General features: G+C 43.4%; 1 protein-coding gene across 7 annotated transcripts in view; it reads left to right on the forward strand.

Annotated features, from left to right (window-relative positions):
- Positions 1–731: 731 nt before the first annotated feature.
- Positions 732–15,046, forward strand: part of Fbxl4 (F-box and leucine rich repeat protein 4) — a 71,134-nt gene continuing 56,819 nt past the window's right edge. Inside the window, exons 1-3 of one of the 7 annotated variants that reach the window (XM_021661629.2) lie at positions 732–864; positions 12,820–12,929; positions 13,618–14,214. In XM_021661629.2, coding sequence (XP_021517304.1) covers positions 13,703–14,214 — 512 coding nt within the window. In that variant the 5' untranslated portion in view covers positions 732–864; positions 12,820–12,929; positions 13,618–13,702. Of the gene's footprint in view, positions 898–1,017; positions 1,415–12,819; positions 12,930–13,617; positions 14,215–15,046 lie in introns of those variants that run through there. The other 6 variants (XM_021661627.2, XM_060386063.1, XM_060386060.1 and 3 more) reach the window with 6 other exon arrangements.

Here is a 15,046-nt window from a genome sequence, read left to right on the forward strand (position 1 = left end):
TGGAGAGAACCTGTTCTTTTCCTAGTACTCACATCTGGTAGTTCACAACTGCCTGAAATTCCAACTCCAGAGTATCTGTTCTCTGGGCCTCCATGGCACCTAAGCACATGTGTGCACAAGTGCGGGACACACAAACACACACACACAGACACACACACAGAGAATGGGGGTGGGAGATAATAATAAAAAATTAAAACCAATCATTAAAAAGTTTTTCATTAATTGAAACCTTGTGAAAACACAAATATGACAACAAAAGAAAGGCTCATCTGAAAAAGAAATGAAATGGCTAAGGAGACCCTTGGCAGCATCTTCATCAGAGGTAGCAGTCATGGGCTTGCGGATGTTCGGGTGAATATTAGCCTGCATGTGAGGTTTGTTTCCGGGGCTGAAGAGTTTGTTAATTAATTGGTGGATTGTGCCGGCAGAGAATTTAAAACATAGATTCCACTGCTCCTACGCCGACGTGCCTTTTGCATAATACCTGAGTTAAGTACGAAGTACGAAGAAGCCCAGCAGAACTACAGCACTCCTGGAGGGCTCTCCTGGGAGGGACGAGCACGGTGAACGTTTGCAATTCCCGCCAGCTCCGGAGCAAACAGGCCATTTATAGACCACGCCTGGCTTTGCTAAGCAGCTCGACTACCAGGCAGCAGCAGCTCCCCGGGCCTTGGCCCCGCCCCGCCCAGGCCCCGCCTTGCCAGGCCCCGCCCCGCCCCGCCCCGCGGCCTCGGTCTTCCTTCCGGGTCGCGCTGGGCCGGGCTCGCCGCGGCGGCAGCGGCGCGGGATCCTGGGAGTGGCCCCTGCTGCCCACGCCGCGGGCTTGTGGCGAAGCCTCGCTCGCCCGCCCCGGACCCTGCGGGGGTACGGCGCGTTCTTCCTTCCGCCCTTCTCCAGGTCCTGACGTCCCTTCGGCCGGGGCGGGGCCGGCGCGGCCGCCCTGGGGAGCGCGGGGAGGCGACCCTCGGCCCACGCGCGCCCGCGGCGCTGCCCCGGCCTAGCGCGCTCGGGCGAGCTGCGGCCGCGGGGCCTGCGGCCGCGCAGCCCGCCTGGGCTCCCGCCCGTCCACACGGTGCCAGGCCGCAGCCCTCTTTCCACGGCAGGGTGGGCCCCGCCGCTGGTCCCTGTGTTTTGCTGTGGGTCCGGCTCGGCATTTCCTCGGTTTCCCCAAGTGTGTTTAGACCCAGAGCCTTCTGGGGCCCATCCTAGCTGCAGTCCCCGAAGGAGTGGGAAGCTGGACGGGCCGAGGGTGGCGTCACGTGCCGTGGCAGGCCGCGGCTCGGGCTGAGGCCCGGCTGCCCCGCTGCTCCCCGCGCCCACTCGGGGCTCAGTTCCGAAGGCAGGCACACTGCTTCTCTCGCACACTCCCATCCTCCACGGTACTGCGTGGAGGGCCCCTCGCGCTCATCTCGGAGTAAGTTCTTGGGTGGAAGCGCAGCCTTAACTGGTGGCGCCCAGTTATTAGACTGTCTGAGGAGTCATTTAAATGCATTATTTCCAGACTTGAGTTCCAATTTTTAAAACTCCTGCCCCACGTTTTGTCCTTTGAACCCTGTTCTGTCTTTGATTTGAAAATCAGAGAGGTTAGCACATAAGATGGTTTATTTTTGTATTTACACGGTGATGCATTGATTGTGATCCTTCTCTCACTGCTGTCTTACAGTGTCCTTTACTGCTGATGTTTTGCTTCCAAATATGGTCGTTGAATAGAAGTTTTCCGGTCTTATCATGTCAGTCCATATTTCCCAGTGTTGGTGGAGTTAATATTTGCCGTCCCCACTAGTCTAACTTTGGAAACCTGTTGGGCTTTTTATAATGTGAATTGTGAATGAAGCCACCCTCTCCCTCCTGCTTGGTTTGTTGTCTTAATCAATTTTGATGTGAGATAAATAATGCTGTACCTTCCCCCCCCCCCAAAGACTTCATCGTGATTTGTTGAATTCTGTTCTTTTTCACCCCAACAAGTTCTTGTATATGGTAGACCCTTGTGCCAGGTTATTCTTGAGACTTCCCTGACTTGCTTCCAGCGACCTCCTTTCCTGTGTTAACACCATGCTACTCCAGCTTTACTGTGTGTAGGGATTTGAACCTTATGTGGCCTCTTGTGAACATGGCTGAATGTTTTTGTAGTGAACATTTAGTTGGCAAGTTGAAGTCCTTTCCGGGCTTTCTTAGCGCTCTGGTTGCTGCTGGCCCTTGGGTGCCAGGGTGAGAACGTGCAGCCCCACACCCAGTTGAATTCCTTTGTGTCTTGGTCTTCCCCCTAAAACGGCTTGCTAGCTTTTCAAAAACAAATGAAGTTTGCCTTCATGGTCTGTTGAATTAATGGCCACCATTACATGAGCCCTCTATTGCTCACCCAGTTCACTCTCTGTAGAGTGCTCCTCAAAGAAGCTGATTGACTGACAATCTGCAGCTGTTGACTCGGGATTTTGTCTTCACGAGTGTAGCCTGTCTGCCTTTCTCGGCGGCAATATACAGCATTCTGTGCCTGCGTTCAGCCCTGGCAAGCTCAGTGCTTCTCTGAGATAACCCCTTGAGTTTCAACAGTAGCATGTCCCCAAAGGAATTAATTTCCTGTGTTGTTATAGTGGAAGTGTAAATAATAATCACTGCTTAGTGTTTTGTTCATTCCAGATATAAAAAGTGTGTGTAAGTGTGTTGCTGTGGGATAGCTTTCTGCAGCTTCGACTGAGTAATCATGGATGACTGTTTCTTTATATAGATACACATGACTTCTTACCTTTTAAGGGTCTTTTTGGTTCATTATTGTAGGAGCAACCTAACATTTAACCAATCCTCTCATGATATTTAGGATACTACAGATTTAGTTCTGTTACAAGTGAAATTACAGGGTATTTTCTAGTGTAAGCAGCCCTTTCTTGTTTTCTATTTCTCTTTGCTTGGTTTCAACTAGTTTTAGTTTGAAGATATTAAGTGGTAAATCCCGAGGGTAAACAGTGTGTAGGTTTTAAGCCATGCACTATTCTGAGTAGTGGGAAGAAACTCCATGCCCTCCTGATTTATGAACTGTATCTTTCTAGTCCATCTACACACCATATACTCCTTACTATTCAGTAACAGGCTTGGTTATCAGATCATCAAGTAACCTTTCTAAGTCAATGTTGCCGCTTGGAAATCCAAGTATGTCAAAGAGAAGCCAGCCACTAAGTTCATCATGTATGTATGGGAAGTATGTTTGTATAGAAAGAAGCATAGTCTACCTAGGAGTTTCTGCTATCCATGATCTGCAGAGGATCTTTAAACATCTCATGGTGGTCAAGAGACATTACTGTAGTACTTGCATACTTGGTTATCTTCTTGGTGCAAATGATTGAATTGCTAGGTGGAAGGGTATTTATAACTTTTAACTTTGCAGAGATTCTTTCATAGTGCCCTTTAAAACAGCTGTTGATAAGGAGGCGAGGGAGTTGGCATTTGCAGAAAACCTAGGTTTGGTTCCCAGCACCCACAACTATGTGTAACTCCAATTTGAGGAGGCCCAATGCCTTCTAACCCCTGCAGACACCAGGCACGCACATGGTGTACATATTATCAGTTAAAATACTCATGCACATAAATGAAATATTTAAATAAAAAAAACTTTTAAAAAGATTTCTAAGACCAAATATATAAAACTTCTTAATGCTGCTTTTGTCATATCTTTGTCAAGAATGGTTACAGTTCGTGATTGTGTCCTGCTTGGAAGCCAAGGTTATGTGGATAATTTTGGAAGGCATGAGGCCCCTGGATCAGAGACAAAAACAGTGTTATTTTGTACTGTTCTCAGGCTATTATGACCAGGGCTACGTGGCACCAGCACCTGTAGTCAACTGTATCAAAGGGGGAGAATCTTGAGTCTTTCTTAGTGAGCTGCAAGTAAATCTGCCTGTTTTTTTGGCTGAAGATGGAGACATAATGGTTATTTTCCTGGATAGTTAACAAACCTGTAGGCTGTTACTTCCTAGGGAGACTTCTTTATCTACCAAGGTCATTTGCTATAAAACCAGTGTAGTTGTGTTTGAGACATGGAGAAACATACCTGAACAGTTACTGCTGAGAAGATATAGTCACTTTATATTTGGTGGTTTGGGGATAAAAAAATGCTATCTTATTACTGTTTTAATATTGCGTTTCTTTGCCTATTGATAAGGGTGAATATGTACTTACTTACTAGTCATTTGAAGTTTTGTTGTGTGCCATACACACCCGTTGTTTATTTTTAAGTGTCTCTGCTCTAACATGTTATACCTCGTTACATATTGGGCCATTAAGACCTGACAAACCACTCACTAATGTTTCCCTCAGCCCTATTTCCCTAATCTTCATTTGTGTTTATGTGTTTGCGCGCTGGCTCTGGGTGTGCCCTCTGTGTGTGGGTACCTGCAGAGGCAAGAAGACAATTTCCAAACCTTCCTCTGGAGCTGCAGCTGTAGGTGTTGAGAGCTGCCTGGGGCAGGCACTGGACACTGCAGTCAGGTCCTTTGGAAGAACAGGATGCAGCTTAACCACTGAGCCAGCTTTTCAGTTCTTACTTCTTCTTTTAATGTTGGTTCTGAGAGCTTTTGCTATATAAATATCTTGATTGTATTTTTCTCAAAACTCATATCACTCTTTAATATAATTTATTACGTATATTCTTGGGATATATATTTTCTTGGAATGCAAAATATGACCCAAAGTTAATTTAAAAGATTACATCATTTTAGTTAGTAGAGATATATGATATTGAACATGATTTTTTGCCAGGCAGAATATCTGAAATCTTCCATTTTTTTTTTAATGAAGTAAATGTACTCTGTTTTGCTATACAGAAAAGAATAGCTAGTATTTGCTTATACTTAATATGGTTTAACAATTGTAGATGCTGTTTTCTTCTTCTTCTTCAACCTTACGTGCCTAGGTTTTACTATTTTAGTTAAAGATGTGTGTTTGTATGTGTGTGTGTTAAAAATTCAGGGTTCTTCTACATCCACGGTCTTTCCTCTGTACTCTTGTCCATGATGTGACACTGAAGAAAAAGGTTAAGTGCAGATACTGTACTGAGTAGTATTTGTGGGATACTTTGTCTTGTAGCTAGTCATTACAAATACCTTCACTGCAGGACAGCATGGTGGATGGGAAGAAGCTTTCCACATCCATTCCCCAGAAGATCTTCAACCAATTCATCCTTCAGCTTTGCTTAAAAAAAAAAAAAAAAAAAAAAAAAATCCTGCGTGGGGGTGGTGGGGGTTATGCTTTTAACTAAACTACACAAAACTTTGATGGTGAAATGTTTTAGAGGTTTACATATGCTTATTAAAGAAACCTGGAGAAAGAGAAGTGAGAGCAGAGTCTGCATTTTAGTTGAGTCCAAGGTCATGCCAGCCTCACTTTCTCCCGAGACACATCTTGTGTAGACAGCAGACTTCTGATGAGCACTCTGTAGTCCAGGCCCTTTGTATCACATCCTTACTTTTTTAGTTATACTTGAAAACTGGAAAACAATTTTCCCATTTCTTTTAAGTTTTCCATATTGTGTGTTCTCCGCCTTTAGAACCAGACAGGAGTCATTTTTCTCCATAAGTCTATTTAAATATTCCCCTACATATTCTTTATTGGAGCCTGTGCTTATCAGGCTTTGCACTTCAATAAAATACCTGAGAATCAGTTTAAGAAGAGGAAGGGTTTATTTTGGGTCAGGATCTGAGAGGTTCTAGTCATGGTCACTTGTCCCTGTTGCTCTAGGCCATCGGTGGCCTAGAACATCAAGACAGAGCGTGTGGTAGAGGAGGCCAGTTGACCTCATGGAAGTTGGGAAGCACAGAAGGTCCCATATTCTCTTCAAGACCTTGTCTCAGATGACCTTTTTTAGTAGACTTTACCCCATAAAGGATCCAATATCTCCTGTGGTACTTAGACTGGCAACTGAACTTACTCTGACCTTTCAGCAGGGTCAGAGGCCACTGAGCCAAATCAGAGCAGGCCTTGGTGAAATTTTTAAAGAAAATATTTTTGTTCTTAAGACATTTAAAAAGTATTGTTTTATATTGTGTGTGTGAGTGTGTGTGTGTGAGTGTTTCAGTGTGTGGCTTTGTGCACAAAAGTGCAGTGTTCTTGGAGGCCACAAGAGGACTGAAGTGATAGGTGGTTGTGAATCACTTGAGATGGGTGCTGGCAACTTAACTTCAGTCCAGTCAAGAGTGGCATGCACTCCTAATGACTGAGTCATCTCTCCACCATTGTCCTCTACAGTTTAACAGATAACTTAATAAAATGCTTCATTGGAGCGTTTACTTAGAGGAAGAAAGGCACTGAAAGGTTTGAGGTACTATCTTCATATCTTTTTACTGTGCTGTATGTTTTTCCATATGTTTTAAGCATGTAGGATAGGCATGTAGATGATTATGATGAAGGAAGAGAGGCTCTTGCTAACTGTTGAGCTTTGCTACTGAATAAATAGCACACCTGATTCCAGAGCAGCATTAACCTTGCTTTTCACTTTGACCCCTGTAGTCTTGCCTCTTGGTTTGTTCCTGGTCTTAGCTCTTAGGTTACTGCTCTCTCCCACCACCTCTCTCTCTGAAAACTTTTACATTTGTATTTTTTTCTAGTTCTCCATAATCAGCCCATGGCCTTAGCACAGATTTGGAGTGCTAAAGCTGTTTCCTATTTGAGAAAATAGCTGTCTTTTACTTCTCCAATCATATCTTTCATGACTCTTTCTTTAATTTCAATCAGAGTTCCTTTGTGGCCAGAGTCAAGCCTCTTTTATATATTCAGGGGCTGCCTTTGTACTAACAGAAGTTGCTGCTTTTTTATTCTCTTTGAACAGTAAAATTTCAATATGTATACTATCCCTTCTTGGATAGCTTCAGGGAAGTCCATGCATTTGATTCTTTCCTATTGTGCTGCGGTTTTTATTATCCATTTTCCTCCTTTTTCTTCATATCAAGTTATGGACTTTTTTTCCCTCATATGAACCTTGTCCTGAGGAATTACTGATTTCATTTTTGTGTTTATTTTAAAGTTGTTTATTATTTTGTGGTAAATTTATATAAAACAGGAATGTTTATTGCGCTCATATTGGCATACTGTAAATCAGGCATAGTTAAAAGTAGGGTACATGCTCTGAATTTGAGAAACTCAGTCTCTTGGGAAAGGAACGTTTTGTAGGTGAAAAACAGGGCTGAGAGAGGGTGAAACATGAATGGTAGACACCTTCGCAACCTGACCTCAGGTGAGAAGAAAGAGGCATGCCCTGCCTCACCTCAGCTGAACGCTTGGAGACACCGTGGGTACTCAGTGCAGTTGCGGGCAGAACCCCGGGTCTGCAGGGAGAACAGGGCGAGTGGGGGTGGGCACTGGGGAGACTGGAAAAGAAAGGGAGGGGATGACAGATGCTAAGGGAGTTGACTTTGTTGTACCTGTCATAGCCCAACCCTTTCATGAACATTTTGTTTTTCTGTATCATTGAGGAGGAAGTGAGGAGCAGGTAGGAAGGGGGCTGATGAGAGAAGTTCCTAGAGAAACAGAGAAGATATAAGAATGTGTGTTGTTGTACACACCTAGAGGGGATGGGGTGAATGTTGAAGCATTCAAATTCAGCTAGTTGAGAGTGAGTGCTCTATGAGCCACATTCAAATACAGTTTCACTCTCATGACCTTTTGTTCACATGGATTTCGAGATTGAACCCTGAAGTCTTTTCCTCACATTGCTTTTCTTGATAAGTTTCAGCCAGATTCAGAAATGATGAGCATCTTTTTATGACTTGTTTCTGCATTCCACCTGCAGCTGCCTTCGCTACTGCTGCTGGCTGGTCTCCACCTTTTCCTCCTGTCACTGAGGGGCACATCTCTGGGTGGCTTAAGCATCTTGTGTGACCTGCTTTCACTACTGGCCATGCTTTATTGCCTGCAGCCTCTCTTTTCCCAGATCTTCACTTTCCTGCAAGTTGAGAATCTACTTTTGAGTTTTAAACTTGTTTTTCAGGTTCTTGCATTGTTCTGGCTGTGTATCATTCTGGAGCCACTTTTTTATTTTATTTATTTATTTATTTATTTATTTTGTGAAGTCCCTCCTTTCTCTGTCCTGCCTGATGTAGACTGTCGTCATGGCTCCTAACATCCCACTCTTTGCTTCTCATTGGCTCCCATCTCATTTCAGGCCTCATTTGTAAACACATGTCCTCCCTTGTCTGTGTCTCTTAATTTCTCTTTGTACTCTCAATACTTTCCATGTAATTGTATTATTTAACTTGATTAAGCATTTTATAATATGGAAGATGTGGTTGAAAATAAAGCTGTATTATAATAAAACCATGTATAACACGAGATGTTTCCCAAGGAGTATGAGATTCGTAAGATACAACTTATAATGGCCGCCGCTCTGGCTCCTTGATTGTGCTTGTGTGAAGGTTTCCATGTCCTGGGAGTTCCCTGTAGAGGACATGAGGTCTTTGTGCTCACTGATAAGCCCTAGGGAGACCAGGAATGCTGAGCACACAGGCTTGCTTCTTTAACAGAAGGGATGCCTCCACCTGTTTTCTACCCAGAAGGCTGGGAGTTGCTGTAGTTAATAGCCTGATGATCTGTGCTATCTGTAGGGCCAGGCCACACCTGAATCCTGCAGACTTCTGCGGTTACCCCAGAATCTCCCTCCCTAGACCTTTTATCTTTATCTTTCTTTCTCAGTTGGCAGAACTCATCCTTACGGGAGGTGTCACATGTACTTCATAGTCCACGACCTCTGCACTGTCTGCATGACTGAGGCCACACCAGATCTAGGCCATTGAGCCATCGAACCCATCTTCATGGCAGAGTTCACCCTGTCAAAGGAGTTGTGCTATAGTCGTGCCCTGAGCTTTATTGTGCGCATAGTTTTGAGATAGCTGTTGCCAGGAAACTTTCCAGATTGTACTGTACTTATAGATCTCTAAAACAGACTGCCCATTGTTAGACTCTGGACTTCTGGACCCACTAAGTTGTGTTGAACAGATTTCCTGCTTGGTTGGTGATGATGGGTCCTCTGATGGCCCACAGTTTCCCACCACATAATCAGTATTGATAAAGAGCTGGAATCAAGCAATAAATAAATTGACAGCCACTGTCTTACTAATTTTGGCTTATTAACTGCAAAGCCATATTTTTATGTGCTATGAGAGTCTTTCGATTGCTTTTTGTACGAGCTTGAAACTTTCTAAAGGTACATTTTATAATCACTCTTGTAGTATTAATACTTAGCTTTATTTTACAAAAATTAACAAAGGATTCTTTTCATTAAGAACTGAAGAAAACAAAATTGCCATTTTACATTTCTAATCTGAAGAAACTTGACAGTGCAACATATTTTACAATTTATAATTCAGTTGTTGGGATTCAGACCCGGGACAAGTGGTTGAGGTGTCTATTTAGCTAAAGCAGACCTGACCTCCAGGTTTCCCCAGAATCTCTCAGTCCCTACCTGGACTTCCCAGGCCAGGGGCTGGGCTTCCTCTCCCCAAAAAGTTCTTCACTATGTAATCTAGACATTTTTGTTCCCTCTCTCTCTCTGCATCCTCGCTCCTGCTTATGTGTCTCCTGTACAGTGACCTCACTGACCCCTTCCTGAGAGGTCAGTGAGCCTGCCTGGGAGCTGCCCCCAATGCACCTGTATTTATGCTTTAATTTGGCTTGAATTGGCTCATTTTATTGGCAGAGATGGCCTATCACTGGATTTTACATAGGTTGCCTCAATGCAAATTTTACATGGCTCAAAAATAATATTGCTATATGACAGTCTTGTTGATTTTTATGTTATCCTGTAATCTTCAGTGGTACAAACTAGCTGAGCAACAGTTGTAAAGTTTGTGCTGTGGAACAACAACCAAAACTTAGCTTTTATGATTCGTCTCCATCTTTTTGTCCAAAATGATTGTGAGGATTGACATAAATGAAGGTACCCTGTTCTGTAAGTGTTTACAGGGTGTCAGTAAACTGATTGCTTTTTGAGTAGCGGTTTTGAGAAATGAAGCAGAAAGAGCTTAGTTTGGAATGGGAGGTGATGTCTGAGGTTGTGCTGACTGGCCACTTGACCAAAGTCCTCTCATGGCCCATGGTCTCCTTTCCTGAATGCTTCACTGCCTTTGCCTACAAGGTCTTGTTCTGGTTATTCTCAATTTCCTTGTCCTGAGGGTGCAGATTCCTCTCTGTTGCCTTCACCAGCTAGCTGACCCCTTTGTGCTTCATTTTGTAGTGACTGATTTTTCACTGGCATGCATCTTCAGTAAGGGTTGGTTTTTTTCCTTTGTGGAAATAACCTTTCAAGGAGGCTTCATAGTTGGGTCTACCATGCCCCAAAATGTTCCCAGTTTGAAACCAGTCTTGCTTTTCCAGTTTCTTCACTCTGGTGGGTAGAACTCCAAACTCTGAAGGTGGTGTGAGGTTAGGCCTGCTGCATGGCATGTGCCTGATTGAGTTGACACTACGCCTATCTCTGGACTTCTGGTGCGTGACCTGGACAGGATTCTTCCTGACTTGAGCTTCCTGAAGGTCCTTCCAAACATGGCCTGTGTTTGTAGATATTAGTAGTTTTCTCTCTGCTGGACCGGGTATTCTGTTGTAGCTCTTCTGGCTAATAAAGTAATCAGTGAGCCAGGTTAGCCCTGGTGCCTGTCCCCGGCCTGGACTTGCTGTTTCTCACAAGTGTGCCTTCTCTACGCTTGTTTAGTGCTTGGCCCTTTATGATCGCACTGGTTAGAGCATCTATGGCACAGAACATGTATGGCACATCAGCGTGCTTAGACCGGGGTGGCGCAGAGAGGCAGAAGATGCTGTTGTGTAGTTTGGGTGTTGCTCCACATCCCTCTCTATCCACATACTGAAATATAGAGTGGGACAAGCCGCATGTTAGGAAATGAAGACCGCCAGAGGGAAGCGATCAAAGGGCGAGCCTTGCCAGGTCACAGAGGAAGAGAATCCAGGCAAGAGAATCCCGATGAGACTTGATTGGCTGGGGTCAGATGGTAGGGGAAGAGGGCTCCCCATTTCTGTGGTCTAGAAGAAGGCAATGGGGGGGGAGGAAAGGAGGGTTGGACTGGCAGGAGCAGGAAGAGGGCTACAGTCTAGATATAAAGTGAATGAACATAAAAAGAAATGAAATGAAGAGCATTGTCTGGATTCACTATTAAAAATAAAAAAAAAAAGAAGTGTATTCCCCACTAAAAGCATTTCTGAGATAAATGCAGGACCGTTTGATTCCAGAGACTAAGTTTGCTGCTGCCATGCCACACATGAAGTGCAGTACAAAGGTTAGAGCTGGGCTTTATAGGTTAGCAGAGAAGGGATGTCTGCTTTGTAGAAAGCCTCCGTATAAGGAATGTAGGTTGCATCTTGTTTATCAGAAACAGCCACTGGAGGTTTGGATGAATACAGGTCATACTTTGTAATCAAGTTTTGGAGCTAGAACTCTACTTAAATTATGTATTTATTTATTTAAAAATTAATTTAATTTATATATTTATTTATTAGAATTTATTAACTTTGTACCCCTTCTGCAGCCACCTCCTTCATCTCCCAGTCTCACCCACCCTCATTCTTCTCCCCCTATGTCCCTTCTCTAGTCCACTGATAGGGGATGACCTCTTCCCCTTTTATCTGACCCTAGCTTATCAGGTCTCTTCAGGGCTGGCTGCATCATGTTCCTCTGTGGCCTGGGAAGGCTGGACCCCCACATGGTTGGTCAAAGAGAAGGCAACTGAGTTCATGTCAGAGACAGCCCCTGCTCCCCTTACGAGGGAACCCACTTGGAAACTGAACAGCCGATGGGCTTACTTTGAACAGGGGGTCTAGGTCCTCTCCACGCATGGTCCTAGGTTGGAGTATTGGTCCCTGCGCGACCCCCTGGACCCAGGTATTTTCACTCTATTGTTCTTGTGCAGTTCCTGTCCCCTCCAGGTCTTTTCTGTATCCCTCTTCTTCCGTAAGATTCCCTGTACTCTGCCCAAAGTTTAGCTGTGAGTCTCAGAATCTCTTTTGATACTCTGATGGGTAGGGTCTTTCAGAGGTCCTCTGTAGAAGGCTCCTGTCCTGTTTCTTGTTTTCTCCTACTTCCAGTGTCTATCCTGTTTGCCCTTCTGAGTGAGGATTAAGCATCTTCCTTAGGGTCCTCCTTGTTGTTTAGCTTCTTTAGGTGTACAGATTTTAGGATGTTTATCCTATATAATATGGCTAATATCCACTTATGAGTGAGTATATACCTTGTGTGTCTTTCTGCTTCTGGGTTACCTCACTCAGGATGATCTTTTCTAGTTATCTTAGTGATCAAGTTTTGGAACTAGAGCTATACTTAAATTTTTTTTTTTTTTTTTTTTAAAGCTGGAGCCAGGACAAAACAAGTATTCAGTTTCCTTGTTCACATTGACAAGCAGTGGTCTTCTTGATGAGTGTGTATTGTAAGTTAGTAGAGATGGCTTGAAACAAGAGTGTCTTCCTGGATTATTCTTGACTATTGAAGGTTACAGAGTAGTTCAGAAATTTGAAAACACTGTTTGGCTCTCCAGAAACATTTCCTCACTCATAGGAAATAGTTTGAAACAAAACTACAGGTTTAACCTTCCAGTTAGATGTGGTTTGTTATATTTTTATCAAATTATGATAAACAAATTTTAAGAAATTGTTAATACAGGATTTTCTACAAATTCTGAGAAATACAGCCTAGTTGGAAGGTTTTATTTTTAAATTATTTTATTCTCCCCCCATCACTTTTCTATCAATATGTCAAAATTTTGTAAATGTACTTGTCTTGGGATAATTTGACTTACTAACTTAGAAATAAAATTGTTTGTTTAAACTCTGTTTCAGGCTGTCTCATTTCAGCACCTGCAGGTGAAAGCAGCATGCATGTTTCAGACAAGCGGATGGGTGCCAGCTCCTGCAAGTCCCATGTGTGTCACGTGACCGTTCTACCTGGGGTAAGTGATTCCTAAGAGTATCTGGCAACAAGTCAGGTGCCTCAGGCAGCTGAGAACTGCCCTAACAAGTAACTAAGGGTATAAATCAAATACCAGTTGTTGATCCGTTATATGTGAGGCAGTTAATTTACTTGGTCTGAACTAACTGTCTTCTTAAAAACTGTGTACTCATATTGTGGAATCTGCACATAGCGTGTTTGGGAGAGAAGAAAAATCACCAACAGGGAGTCATAGAACCAGGGTGTTGGCGCAGCAGGTAAAGCTGCTTGCTCTGCCCAGAATAGGGGATTGTGTGTTAAAATGTGAAAGTGTGTCAGTGCCTAAGATGATGTGAGGGAAAAGTAGTGTTTTAACAGTTCATGACATGTTTTAAGTAACTTTACTTTTAAAGGTTCAAGGATATGATAGATATTTCTTGAGTAGTGATTATTTTATATAAAATTCGGCTTCGGGATTTGTATGTCTTCAGTTGCCTTATATCAGCAGTTTGTTTCCCCTTTAGCATAAAGTTATTTATGTAAGTTTCTTATAAACTACATTAGCTAGATTGTTTATGCCAGAGTTCATATTTATAGGTGAAAACTTTCATTTTCAGCTTTCATTCTGGGCAATGACACTGGGGATAAAGCCTCTTTGTTGCTGTATCCATGCTTTTTTTTTCTTATTTAAATTATTTTATTTTACCAAGCCATTCATTTTGTAGACCATCCTTCAGCGTTCATGCATCTCACTGAGGACACCTGACCCTTTGAAGCGTCATAATTCACGGCTAGATGTCACCAGTCTTCCCCATGTTAACAGTTCTGACCATGTTTTATTATATGTGCCTGCGGCGCCGAGCCAGGACAGCTACAAGAGGAGATATGATGAACACCCATAGGACTATAGTGTCAAACAGCCGGACATCCCCTCTCAATGCGGAGGTGGTCCAGTACGCCAAAGAGGTGGTGGACTTCAGTTCCCATTACGGCAGTGAGAACAGCTTGTCATACACCATGTGGAATTTGGCAGGCGTGCCCAACGTCTTCCCAAGTTCTGGCGACTTTACACAGACAGCTGTGTTTCGAACTTACGGAACATGGTGGGATCAGTGTCCTAGTGCTTCCCTGCCATTCAGAAGGACACCGTCCAGTTTTCAGAGCCAGGACTATGTGGAAGTTACTTTTGAGCAACAGGTGTACCCTACAGCCGTTCATGTGCTGGAGACCTACCACCCCGGAGCGGTCACCAGAATCCTGGCTTGCTCGGCTAACCCCTACTCCCCACGTCCCCCAGCTGAAGTAAGGTAAGACTCATTTCCTCAGTTTTTTAATGGCCCAAGTCGTGTGGATGGAAGGTTGGGCAGTGTCAGCAGTGGAGGTCATTTGTTCTTTTTCCCCATTGACAGCATTCTCTTGAGTCACTTAGATACCTTTGATTTTGAGACCTCTTTTCTTAATGTCCTGGTGAAGAAGAGAGATCACTGACCTAAAAATTTAATGCATATTTTCTACCTAAGACACCATACATTATAATCATAGATTTGTGTTATTTGCTTGTCACAGAATTTACTGTAAATGAAAAGATGTAGTTTAAGGTAATGGGGACATGATATAATCTGCAGTGGTCAGTAGGTTACAGGACTTGTAAACTTATTTTCAAGCCAGCCTCATGCTAACTGTGCTGAAATCCTTTGAAATACAACTCAAGATAGGCCTATAGAGTGAAGGTGTAGAGAGGTCTTTTGGAACTGAGCCTTGATGTTAGTTGAATGCTTTCATAGTCAGCATGTTCATTTAAAGAAACATGCTAAATTTTAAGGAATTGCTGGTTCCCCTTGTAAGTCTGTTTACATCACTAACTTGTAGAGAAGACCCCATGACTGTTGTTTTTGTGCAGTTCCCTGAGGGGTGATGTAGTCACATAGGCCAGTTGTCAAAATGTACAAAGTGCAGCCATGCATACGTGTCCTTTCCATGTCCCTGTGACTCACCCTTTTCCTCAAAGAAACTACCTGTAAAGTTTTCTTGTATCGTTTCCCTTTCTCTGTGCAGATATAACCGAAGCAAATACATTTTGTAATTTTCTTTGTCCATTCAATAATTGGAGCTCACGTTGTTTTGTACCTGATTTGTTTC

Source organism: Meriones unguiculatus, chromosome 6, assembly GCF_030254825.1.
Source record: "Meriones unguiculatus strain TT.TT164.6M chromosome 6, Bangor_MerUng_6.1, whole genome shotgun sequence".
In the NCBI taxonomy this organism is placed as follows: domain Eukaryota; kingdom Metazoa; phylum Chordata; class Mammalia; order Rodentia; family Muridae; genus Meriones; species Meriones unguiculatus.